A 12,773-nucleotide genomic window follows, 5' to 3' on the forward strand; every position below is an offset into this window, starting at 1 on the left:
TTTCAGGATTTGGGTAAAGTAAAAACCTTTGCCTGGAGATCCCTGCTGTACATTTCAGAGATCTAGTCCAGCAGTGGATCCTGGTTTCAGTCCAAATTGAGTATTTTCACATTTTCTCTGGAAAGTTGTTGTGTGTTCTTGAAGTTCCACTTATAAATGTGATTGTTCAACTAAATTTTGGCCTCATAGCATTTGCCTTTGATTGTGGTGTAATTTCAACCTTGCATTGAGTAAATTGGGATGTAGTCTTTTGCCTAATAGCTTGTCTGTGAAATAAGCAAGCATTAAAACAGTGTGTGTGACAGTTTACTCACTTGTCAAGCGTACTGACAAATTAAGCTTTAAATGGATGAATATTTAGCAATCTCCTGGCACACAGAGTCTTGCCATCCATTGCATCACAAAGATAACAGGCACAAAAAACACCCTGCAGGTACTGCAAAGGTGTCTGAAAATGTATTCCATTCTTGCATTATCCCAGGATTTCTTTTCTCTTCTTGTGAAACCTTGAAAGACAATAGGGCCTTTGTCTGAAGATTTTCCACTTATATAATTATAGCTTGAGCCCATATAAACCTCCTTTATTATCAGTGCCGTACTTTCCCTAGACAGTACACATGGGAACATAAAATCACCTAATCCTTGGTATCAGAACTCTGTGTCAAGGAAACACAAGGTGAGGTTGAGTCTTGTACAGTTTATTATTTAGGAGAAAAATAAGTTAAGGATGCTCTTGAGCTGAGACTCAATTCTTGGAAATTACATGGAGTTACCATGTAGAACTACCAACTACCATGACAGGTAGTTCTTGACTTACAACAGTTCATTTAGTGACCCACTCAAAGTTATAATGGGACTGAAAAATGACTTTTTTTTCATTTTTGTGACCATTTTTCACACATGACCATTGCAGCATCCCCATGGTTAGGTGATATACATTCGGATGCTTGACGACGGCCTCACGTTTATGACTGTTGCAGGGTCCCAGAGTCACGTGATTCTGACGAGCAACATCAACGGGGAAAGCCAGATTCACTTCACAATGATGTTACTAATTGAAGAACTGCACGGATTCGCTTAACAAACGTGGCGAGTAAAGGCACAAAATGGAGCAAAAAAATCATTTCACAAATTTCTCATATAACAACATAAATTAGGTTGGGCTCACGGGTGGCTGGAAGTGGAGGACTACCTGTATGCCGTTTTCATGGCAGTGTTTTGCCACGGTCTTCTTCTAAGACGTTTTTATTTTAAGCTTTCCAGTCTAGGGTACAGCCCTGAGATTCCCTTCAGGATATCCCTCTGAGTGCTAACTTGAGCTGATCCTGCCTAGACAAGATCAGCCAGCTGCTGTCCCCTGCTTGCTGTAGAGCCATGCTGAATTATACAAGCTTGGAAACCTTTTCTCCCCTCAGGCACCCTTCTACTCTAAAACAGGCAAGATTCGCAATTTCCCTGTATGTTAGGGGTCCCCAAACTCGGCAACTTTAAGACTTGTGGACTTCAATTCCCAGAATTCTTCAGCCAGCTTGAAATCCATGTGTCTTAAAGTTGCTGAGTTTGGAGACCTCTGCTGTATGTCATCAAATTCACATGAGCTTTCACCAGATCTCATGCTGTAAGCCTAAAATCTTAAGCCTAAAATCTCATGTTATTGAAGTGTTTTGTCATCTTGTAAGATGTAAACGCTACTCTTTGTAGGCTTGTTGGTTTCAAATTTAATACCTGGGCCTTCTTCAGGCCTATTTGATAGGTGCTATGTATATTTTTGTTCTGAAAGGCACACAGGTAGTCCTTGACTTGCAACCATTCGTTTAGTTCGAAGTTTACAATAGCACTGAAAAAAGTGACATATGACCAGCTTTCACACTTAATGACCGTTGCGGCCTCCTCATGGTCACATGTTCATGAAATCACCATTTGTAACCTTCCCAGCTGGCTGTCGACAAGCAAAATCAATGGGAGGAGCAGATTTTCTTAATGGCCATTGAATTCATTTAAACGACTGCAGTAATTCACTTAATTGTTGTATCACATTAGGAACATTCATTTGGGCAAGAAATAGTGAATATTCCCTTACAGTATCTTATCAGATGTCCTTGCATATCTTATAAAGAGACAACATCGCCAGTTCTATTTGTTATAATTCATCCAGGGATTGAGGACATGTAAAAACGAATGCTTTCTCACAATCTCTTTTGTTCTCTTTCTGAAGTACAAACTTCTGTAGCTCTCTCTTTTTCTCAAACACATGTACACCACTCAATGACTATCAAATCTGTCTAGGTCTGAATTCCAGAATAACTCACTCTCTGTGATGGCTCTAAATCTCTACAGTTGTCATCCATGTTTATAACTTCTGGCAACATTGGCCAGTCCCAATAAGTGTTTTCCACTTACTCAGTTCACATGGGAACTTATTCTTGTTTTAAGTACCACTGTTACATTGAGAACTGCCTGCTGTTAAGTAGGAGAACTTTATTCTGATAGTTTCTACATGTTCCATTAGCTCAAATCTAAAAGATTAAATTTTAACTCCTCTGTGACCTACTTTGGTTGAGTTTAATGTATTCCATCTTTGATAAATGTCCATTCATACTTTTTTATGAATACAGGACACAAGATTCATGATATAGAAATCAAACAAGTACTGGTCAATAGATATGATAACAATGTAATAGTAACCACTAATGGTGACAGAGGTAGTCAGTTTGGCTTCCTTGCCCAATCTGATGTAGGTGGTGGACCTCTCCTTGTCTATGGAAGCTCACTATGTGACTTTTGGTTAGTCTCTCACTCTTTGATAAACTATCCCAAAGGATTTCTGCAGAAAACCATTAAGAAAGGGATGATATATAAGCTGCAAGGTGCAATTATTCAGATAGAGTTGATAATTTTGCACATGATTATCCACATGTTTTACTGGATTTATTTTATGTCTTGCCTCAATGCCTAACTTATAATTCTATCCAGTGAAGGCATGATGAGATTGAGCAAATAAAGTATCTTTTAAAGTGTTATTTTTATTATATAATTTTGTTTTACTGAGCTACAATCATTATCTTAAAATAGCAGCAACTGCCCACCCTTGTTTTGGAAGATAAGTAGAGTCAGATCTGATTAGTACTTGGCAATAGATAAGACAAGCAGAAAACTTCAGGTTAATAGCTTGATTGGCAAACTTAAAAAATAAAATCCTGGAAGAGATGAACATAGAGTGGGTTCTATAATATTGCCAAAAAAGTTATATGGTATGAAATCATCAGAAGCTGAATTTAATTTCAACCTGGCCTTTAGCATGACACTAGAAAACCTGATCCCTATTGGGTCATCAATTCCTTACCTAAACAGAGAAACAGAATTACCAAGGTTAGGCAAAAAAGCAGAGGGAGTGAGAGCGACTCCTGACTTCCCGGTGGCTTCCCCATTGAGTTTCTTTATAGGACGCTGGCAGGAAGCATCAGAAATCCTTCTTTCACTTGTGCGAAGCTTGCAAGGAGAAAGACAGTGGGGTAGTGAGCAGGAAGTTGCAAGTCCAAGCCAGCAGGCAGATAAGTGGTTGCTGCCAGATGGGAAAGGGACCAAGGAGATGTGTGGTGCTATGAGTCAGGAGTGGTATGTGGTGTGTGGTACCATGTGGGCTGTAAAGGATGTGTGGGTGTGCATCAGAGATGCCACATACGTCGGGGAGGCCAGTGTCATTGCAACTTTGAAAATATCTAGTTTCAGTGTCAAAAATTACTTGAAGACAAGATAACATAGGAAAAAATAATTTCAATTTCTTTGATTTTCCCCCTCCATCCTATGTATTGTATTATTATGTTATGTATTATTGGCACTGAGATGCAGAATGCCCAGTGCAAAGCTTTTCCTAGAGGGTTTAAATTATTTAGGAGCATTTTTTTTCTTTTCCTGAGCATAATTAATCCTTGAATATTTATAGAAACTATGGTATTAACATGAATAAAGGCTTTGTGATATGAGAAAGGGTCTTAATTTAATGGGATTAATGAGGATTACATCTGGATTATTGTGATCGGGAAGCACTGAATGTTTAGATCTGAAAATTATAACTCAACATTGATTTTCTGTTCTGATATTAATGACATTTAAAATTCCACTATGTTTTATTTTAAGTCTTCAAGGAGCCCTCATTTTTGCAATGTTCTGAGTTAAATAAATAAGCATTCCTCCTCTTATGGGAAGTCTTAGAAATATATTATTAGTGGTCTCATATAGAATGAATCTTGGGGAAAGACATACAAGATCTTGCTGACCTTAAGGAGAACAAGACTTTTGGCTGAGGGATTCTTTCAAGAAGTCTTCCCATAGAAAGTGCAATATGTTTTCACAAAGCAAAATATTTTTTCCCAATGATGTTGTTTCAGCTTTGGAATGTCTTTCTATGTTATACCAACTTTCAGCACCTGTTTGAGACATTTTTATTTAGCTGTATATTTTAATTTAAATAATTACTCCGTCTCCCATGTAATTTGTCTGTATATGTATATGTTGCATGTGCGTGCCTGCTATTTTTCTTTATGCTTACTCAAAATTTGGGAGAAAGCCAGTGGTATCCAAGAAACAAATTCCACATTCCCCCTGCAGTCCCAAAACTTTGAAGGGCTGTAGAAATTCCTGTGGGAATTTGTGAGCCTGTAGGGACAGGGAGAAAAAAAAGCTAACATCCTTTTCGTATTCAGTCCATTCTTGTACTTTGAGATGTTGGTCTCCTATTTTTCTGCAATATGTTCCACTTCAAATAGTTCACAGCCTACATTGGGGTGTCCAACAAGACGAGTGAATTTTAACTCCCAGAGTTCATGCTGGCTGGGGAACTTTAGGAGCTGAGGTCCACAAATTTTAAAGTTGGTAATGTTGGACATCCCTGGTCTACCTTATTGTACAATAGTCACATGAGGAAAAGTGGTACATGGGTTTAATTATAAGTACCCGTTGTTGTCAGCTTGTTGTGTTATCATCAACACCTAAAAATAGAAAAGAACTGTTTCGGGGAAAGTACATGTTTCCATTTAGAAAGTCCCGCCTTGTCAATTGAGCAGCCTGGTGTGGCTCAGCAGTTAAGATGTTGGGCTTGTTGGCTGGAAAGCCAGAAGTCCAGGTTTGAGACCCAAGCACCACATGACTGTGTAAACTCCCATCCTAGCCTCAGTTTCTGCCAACCTAGCAGTTCAAAAACATGCAGATGTGAGTAGATAAAGAGATATCCCTTCGGTGGGAAGGTAACAGTGCTCTGTGATGTCAAGCTGGCCACATGACTGTGGAAATCTCTTTGGACAGTGCTGGCTCAATGGCCTTGAAATGGAGATGAGAAACCCCTCCCCCCGTAGTTGACAATGACTAGCGGAATAAAATCTGCAGGAGGTCCTTTAGCTTTACTTTGCTAGTAGGACTGGGAAAGATCCTTGTCAGAAAGTATGGAGACATGAATCAATCAGGGCAATTTGAATATTTGAAGGATCTTCTAACACAAGGACTATATTGATTTGCCATCATATGGTACTCTATGCTTGGGTCTTGGGAATGAGAGACAGTTAACAACCAGCCCAGTTCAAAACAAAATATCGTGAAAGCACTTTTGTAATGTATTTGATGGAAGTCCAATGCAGGGAATTTTCCACTGGTGAGCACTCCTACCTCATCCTACTCCATGGCTGCTGGCTTTTCCATCCTCCCTTCCTAACAAGAGTGTGAGCCATTTCACCATCCAGCTCTGACCTTATGAAACTTATATCCTGAAACTTACTAAAGTAGTGATGGCGATGATGATGTTGACAACAATAACCAAAGTATTATTCCAGATATAAAGGATTGGATTAAGGAGATGTGTGAATCCATGTGGATTCAGGAAATGTGAATCCAGCGTGTAATATGTTTCCTTTTGGTACAGCCTTCAAAATATTTTACAACAATAGAGTAGAGGTAATCCTCGACTTACAAACATTTGTTTAGTGACTGTTCAGAATTAGAACAGCCCTGAAAAAGTGGCTTATAACCATTTTTCACAAGACCATTGCAGCATCTTCATGATCATGTGATCAAAAATCAGATGCTTGGCAACTGGCTCATATTTATGATGGTTGTAGTGTCCCAGGGCCACGTGATCCCCTTTTGCGACCTTCTGACAAGAAAAGTCAATGGGGCAGCCAGATTTACTTAACAACTGTGTTCTTAATTTAACAACTGCAGTGATTCACTTAACAATTGTGGCAAGAAAGGTCATTAAATGGGGCAAAACTCACTTTACAGCCGTCTCACCTAGCCACATAAATTTTGGGCTCAGTTGTGGTCATAAGTCAAGACTATTGTTATTTTTTTTTGGTCTTTTGCTATATTGTTTTTTTTTTGTCTTTAAATTAGATTTTTTTAAAGATATGATATATATGAAATTGGCTTAGGTTGCGGATACTATTATTTTCCTTTCTGTTATTATTTACCATCTGTGTATGGTTTTTGTAGCTTCTTTTTTTCTATCTTCACACGCACACACACACTCACTCACACACACACACACACACCCCTGTCCTCCCCAGTCACGATTGTTTTATTGCTCCACCTCAATGGCTAATTAGTTTCTTATTTTTTCTTCAGTGCCAAAACATGGTGAGGGAATAAGGAGCTTGGGGTCTGCTTAATAATTGGTGGCTATTTATTTATTTTTGCTCTTTTTCCACTAGCTCTGGAAAGAGTACTGGGTGGCTCTGTGGGACACGACTGAGGTGGGACAAACCTGCTCCCAAAATTTGAAAGGGGAGGCCAGCGGCTGTGCAGAAGTGCTCTCAGTTCCTTTGACAGCCACCTTGGTGATGCTGAAGATAAGGTCATGGAGGGTCATTTCTGAGTGTGCTGGGCTCTTGAGAGCCAAGGAGAGAGCAGAGGGAGGGAAGAACTATGCCAAGTTACAGGGGAATCTTTGTTTCTAACTTTAGGCCCTTCTTCAGTTATCAGCAATGACGACGATTCGGCAAGTCCCCTTCATCACATCTCTAATGGAAGCAACACGCCGTCTTCTTCTGAGGGAGGCCCGGATGCAGTAATTATTGGAATGACGAAGATTCCTGTAATTGAAAATCCTCAATATTTTGGAATTACAAACAGTCATCTCAAGCCTGACACATGTAAGTAGTACACATTTATATATATTTATGTGTATGTATATCTATAGATAAATAGGTGTCTCCCCAAGCTCATGTAATTTATGATTGATTCCCCTCTTTTTGATATTGATTATGCATGCTAAGTAATGGGCTATCCATATAACTATAAACATGTTTCTTCAAATTACAACCTATGGGGCTTAATAAAGCTTATTTTATTAGATGTGGTTAAAATTGCCCCATTGTTAACATTTTTAAATGGAATAAATCCAATATATGAATTCTAATTAACTTTTATTTCTTTGGCCAGATGCTTAACAAAAATGACCTTTAAAGTTTAAAATATGTTTTTTTAATAAACATAATTACAAATTCCGCAGATGAAGTAAGTTTTAGTGATTGTCAAATCTGTTGAACAGTGAAGGTCAAATGGTGATCAAACTGTAGCACACGTTTCGGATGAAATCAGAAATATTTGAGTGGATAAAAAGGATAGTTGACTCCATAGACTTTGAAGTAAAACCAATAGCAGACATACACACATTTCTATCACCTATTCCCTTTTGGATAGGCAGCATTATTTAAATTATTAGAAACTGGATAAGAAATTGTGAGCCAAAGAAAGGCATGATAATGACATAAGAAAATAAACAAAATATTACTATTTACAAGAGTAGCATTCTCAATACATTTTAATATCTTCCTCCCTGGAAAATCATATTTACTTCCACCACATCCATGCACTGAATCGGACCTTGCTTTTTTGTTCTTTCAAATTCTTACCTCTCTCTACCCTTTCCCCTTTCTTTTTCCTCTTGTCTCCCCTTCTTCATCTCTATTTATTTTGTGTTCCTGTGTTCTCTCCACAGCCTATGTCTTCTTCAGTGGCAATTCATTTTTATATTCAATGCACACTCACTCAGGACTCATTAATTTCTAACCCTATCCCTTCTTTAACACACACCTTCTTTAGGCTGCCATGACCATTCGATCTGCCTCCTTCTTACGTTGTTCCTAACATACAGGAAGTCCTCGACTTACAACAATCCCTTTGCTGATGATTCAAAGTTATAACAGCACTGAAAAAAGTGACTTATGACCATTTTTCACACTTAAGATCATTGCAGCACCCCCATGGTTACATAATCAAAATTCAGATACTTGGTAACTGGTTCATATTTATGCAGGCTGCAGTATCTCAGGGTCATGCCATCAGCTTTTGCAGTCTTCTGACAAGCAAGGTCAATGGGGAAGCCAGATTCACTTAACAACCAGGTTACTAACTTAACAGCTGCAATGCTTCATTTAACAACGGTGGCAAGAAAGGCCGTAAAATGAGGCAAAAACAATAAACATAAATTTCAGGCTCAATTGTGATCATAAGTCAAGGGCTAGCTGCATTTACTATCATGTCCATGTAACTGAATAATGAATTACATGAATTCATGTAATGAATTTAATTTTTTTTGATACATGTTCTTCCGCTTATTATCTTTCTACCAGCATTTATACATCTTAAATTTTTTTAAATTTTCCATCATGTCTTTAATGAAATCTACTTGCTCAGGATTTTTATTTTTTATTTTGACGTTCATTATAAACCTACAATTCTTCACTCTGTATTCTCTGTGGAAAACAACCACCATGATCTCAGACCTAAGTGTTTTCAGAGCCACCCCACAGCCTAATGTTGAAAATATCAATCAACAACACTGTGTCATGTTGTATACATAAGTACACAAATATTCCCATCCCCAATGAGCACATTTCTACCATCACTGCAAGCATTTCTTTACCCACAAATACATTTGAAATACATTTAAACAACCATGGGAACATTATACTGTATATCCTTGCCTTAATCCTTACTCAGTGCTGCACGTTTGCTAAGCATCCTGTTTATTGTCATACATCCTTTACTTCCAGCACATAATGCTCTTAATGCATTCAGGATCTAACCTTCAGCTCCATATTTGCATAAAACATTCCATAGTTTAAGCCTGCTCAACTTTATCACACATATTCTATAAATCAACAAAAGTAAAACGCTTGTCACATCTATACAATTCACAGGGTCCTGTGGAAGAGAAAAACCAATCCATCATGGTTTTCCAGATTTTGCTCACGGTCACCTATATGGACAGAATTCTGCTAAACACATTTCCAGGCACACTTGGCAAGTCAACAAACTAATTTCCCCTGTAGTTGTGACATTTACACAAGTTACCCTCATTTTGTATAGGAGACGAGTCATAACTTCCTTCCAGTTGTCAGGAACAAAGGCTACCTTTGTACGCACTTGAAATGAGTTGCACTGCCATTCTGTAAGCCAGAGGTCTCCAAACTTGGCAAGTTTAAGAATTGTGTACTTCAAATCCCAGAATTCTCCAGACAGCATAGTCTTAAAGTTGCTAAGCAAACCACATCTGTATTTTAATGTTTTCCATCTTTACTTGTACCCTGGTCATTTTTCAACATTTTTCACAGCATTTCTGCTTTACTTTTCATCCACTTTTTTTTTCTTTTTGGCCACAAGCATTTTGCAGCGTTCAGAGGAATGTCATCCCACTATCATTTCCATGCGTTGTATCTCTTCGAGTTCATTCCATATCTTTTTTTTTTAATTTGGTTTTTCATTCCATTAACTTTGCTGGAGGCTTCCGATTTAGCTGTGTTCCATCTAGTCCCTCACAACTTCTCTAGAAACCAGATAATGACTTCTCCCAATGCAAGAACCCATGTAGAATTTAATTAGCTTTGGGAGAGCACTCAAGGAGTCAAGGTCTGAACTGCTGCTCCTTAATAAATGATGGCTACAACTGTCCGATCAGGAAGGAGCAAAAGAATATCTCTCGTCCCATCCTTCACCAGGACAACAGCATGGCCAATGGTCCTGAACACAGCCAAGAGGTGTAAGCAGGGTTAGGCTGCTACCGGTTCTCCCTGGTTTGGGTGAACCGGTAGCTAATTTTATGGTTGTTTTATGGCCAGTTCAGTGAAACAGCAAATCCCACCACTGGCTGGTCCTGCCCTGCCCACCCCGCCCCATCCCACCCCTCCCAGGAGCCACCACGCAGCCCATTTTGTAAGTGCAGGGCCCATGAGGAAGCTTGGGGAGGGCCTGTTTCCAGCTTCCAGAGGGCCTCCAGAGCCCAGGGAGCTGTTTTTGCCCTCCCGGAGGCTCCAGAAAAACCTCTGGAGCCCGAGGAAGGTGAAAATGCCCCCCACCATGGTGCAGGAGGCTGACTAGGCCACACCCACCATGGCCACGGCCACCCAGCAACCAGGCAGAGAACTAGTTTCTAAAATTTTTGAAGCTCACCCCTGGGTGTAATAGGAAGAGGAAGATAGTTTTTGATCACCATCTTAATAAAGATACATACCCAAATGTCCAGTGCTGTTTCAGTCTATGTTTCACATCTGAACCCTAGCTGAAAAGGCATGTTCTTCACATAATTGGGTCATAGATTTGTGGACCCATCCCACAATCTTGGTTGCCCAAGATTTTCAAATATTAATAAAGGATAAATTATAGCCTCAGTCATGCCCATCGTCTTTGCATCGTTTCCTAATAATGGTATGAACAATACTGATAAGTTTGCCCCATTTGGGGCAATAGGCCACAAGTGTAACCAAAGTCCACTTCCACCCCAAATGTGCTCACATGGGTTTATGCACATCGAATCTCCAGTCTAAACAGTAACCTAGATTTTACCGACATTCCACTAAAATTTACACGTTCATAAAATAAAAATGAAACATTTATTGAACTGTACAGTATAATTTTACAATCACCCCCATGCTGGTAGAGATGTTACAGATGTGCTTATATTTCCAAGAAAAATTGAATCACTGGCAACTGCAGCTCAAAACAGGCAAGATGGTTGTTTTGAAACACAACTGAAGCTCTGCCCTTTTGTATATTTGTGTAAATCAATGTACGTCCCAAAGGATTGGATTGGAGTGCCCCAACTGGCATTGTTCCTGTTTTGACCACCCTGGTGGATGCTGCTAAGTTGCACCAACCTAACTCTAAGCAATGTCAGTGGATCCCCAACATTCAGTAACAGTGTTAGTTCACATAATCAATGGGTGTTACAGTAGTTGATGTTCTTGTAGAAATGAATATTTTGCCTATTTCAATTGTGTTAAAAATCCTAACCCACAAAATACATTACACTGGAAACAGAACAAATTACAAAAGCTGTATCGGTATTTTTCCCATGACAGATTTTGAGCACTTAAACGGTTTGTGAAATAAATAGGTATGTGAGTACCAGATAAGCTCACTTCATAATAAGGACAGCTTATTCTATGCCCATAAATAATAATTTAAAAAATACAATGTTATTGCTTGATTTGGAACTTGTATGTCCTTGCTAAGCATGTAGAAACTGATGTATATGCTTACTACTACTACTATTACTAAAACCAAAAGAGGGAGAAATGTAAAATCATTTAAAAGGAATATTGTATCATTAAAACCATTGGATAACCCTATCAACGTTCATTTTTTTTCAACATGTAATCCTGAACAGTAATCAGTCAGGTCCTTGCTCTTCCTTTCCTTTCCTTTCCTTTCCTTTCCTTTCCTTTCCTTTCCTTTCCTTTCCTTTCCTTTCCTTTCCGTTCCTGTCCTGTGCTGTGCTGTCCTGTGCTGTGCTGTCCTGTGCTTTCCTTTCCTTTCCTTTCCTTTCCTTTCCTTTCCTTTCCTTTCCTTTCCTTTCCTTTCCTTTCCTTTCCTTTCCTTTCCTTTCCTTTCCTTTCCTTTCCTTTCCTTTCCTTTCCTTTCCTTTCCTTTCCTTTCCTTTCCTTTCCTTTCCTTTCCTTTCCTTTCCTTTCCTTTCCTGTCCTGTCCTGTCCTGTCCTTTCCTTTCCTTTCCTTTCCTTCTCTTTCCTTTCCTTCCCCCCTCCCTTCCCCTTCCCCTTCCTCTTTCCTTTTCTCTTCTCTTCCCTTCTTCCCTTCCCTTTCCCCCTCCAAAGAATGACTATTTTTAATGAACATCAGAAGCTGGGAAGGCATGAACTGTGCAGATAAATTTGATCCAAGTATTTAACTAATCTTCTTTTAAAGTCTCTTGTCCAACATGTACAGGATTATCACAAAACAAGCCAGATTTCTTCCAAAAACAAATCCAAGCACCTGCTCTTCATCTCTAAACTTTTAATTACTTTAATTTTATTGCTTAATTACATTAATCCAACCAGAGTAAATATTTCTACACATTGAAATCTGTTCCCACAACTGGTTTTTCTTGATCTTGTTTAAGGGAGTTGAAATGTTTGTCCTCGGTGCAGACAAAAAAAAAAAAAAAGCACCAGCGGCAGAGGAGAAATTCATTCCATTCAAATTCCTAAATAATTTAATCAAATAAACTTCCAAAACTGAAACACAAATTACAAAGCAATTCCATACCGATTGTGTATTTCTGAGGAAATTTGCAATGCAGTGATCACCTCAGTTGTGCGCAAAAGCTGTTCTACTCAGATTGTGCATTGTGTATTGTGTGTAAATGGCAGTGACTCCTCCAGATAATCTCCTTCAGCTCAAAGAAGCCCGTTCTTTCAGAGTTACTCTAGCATCCAATACGTGGCAGTTGCCAATATTTTCCAATAAATGAAATCTCTGGTCCTTCTTGGCGAACATGTTGAATC

The 12,773-nt window shown here is 38.9% G+C and overlaps 1 protein-coding gene across 11 annotated transcripts in view; it reads left to right on the forward strand.

Moving 5' to 3' along the window:
* The window catches only part of NTRK2 (neurotrophic receptor tyrosine kinase 2), a 193,589-nt gene that overhangs the window by 109,876 nt on the left and 70,940 nt on the right, over nt 1–12,773 (forward strand). For all 11 annotated transcript variants that reach the window (XM_087926779.1, XM_026703862.2, XM_087926781.1 and 8 more), the window contains one exon: nt 6,951–7,139. In XM_087926779.1, coding sequence (XP_087782905.1) covers nt 6,951–7,139 — 189 coding nt within the window. The remainder of the gene's footprint in view (nt 1–6,950; nt 7,140–12,773) is intronic.

Source organism: Pseudonaja textilis, chromosome 2 (assembly GCF_049901715.1).
Source record: "Pseudonaja textilis isolate UNSWEBS1 chromosome 2, rPseTex1.2, whole genome shotgun sequence".
In the NCBI taxonomy this organism is placed as follows: Eukaryota; Metazoa; Chordata; class Lepidosauria; order Squamata; family Elapidae; genus Pseudonaja; species Pseudonaja textilis.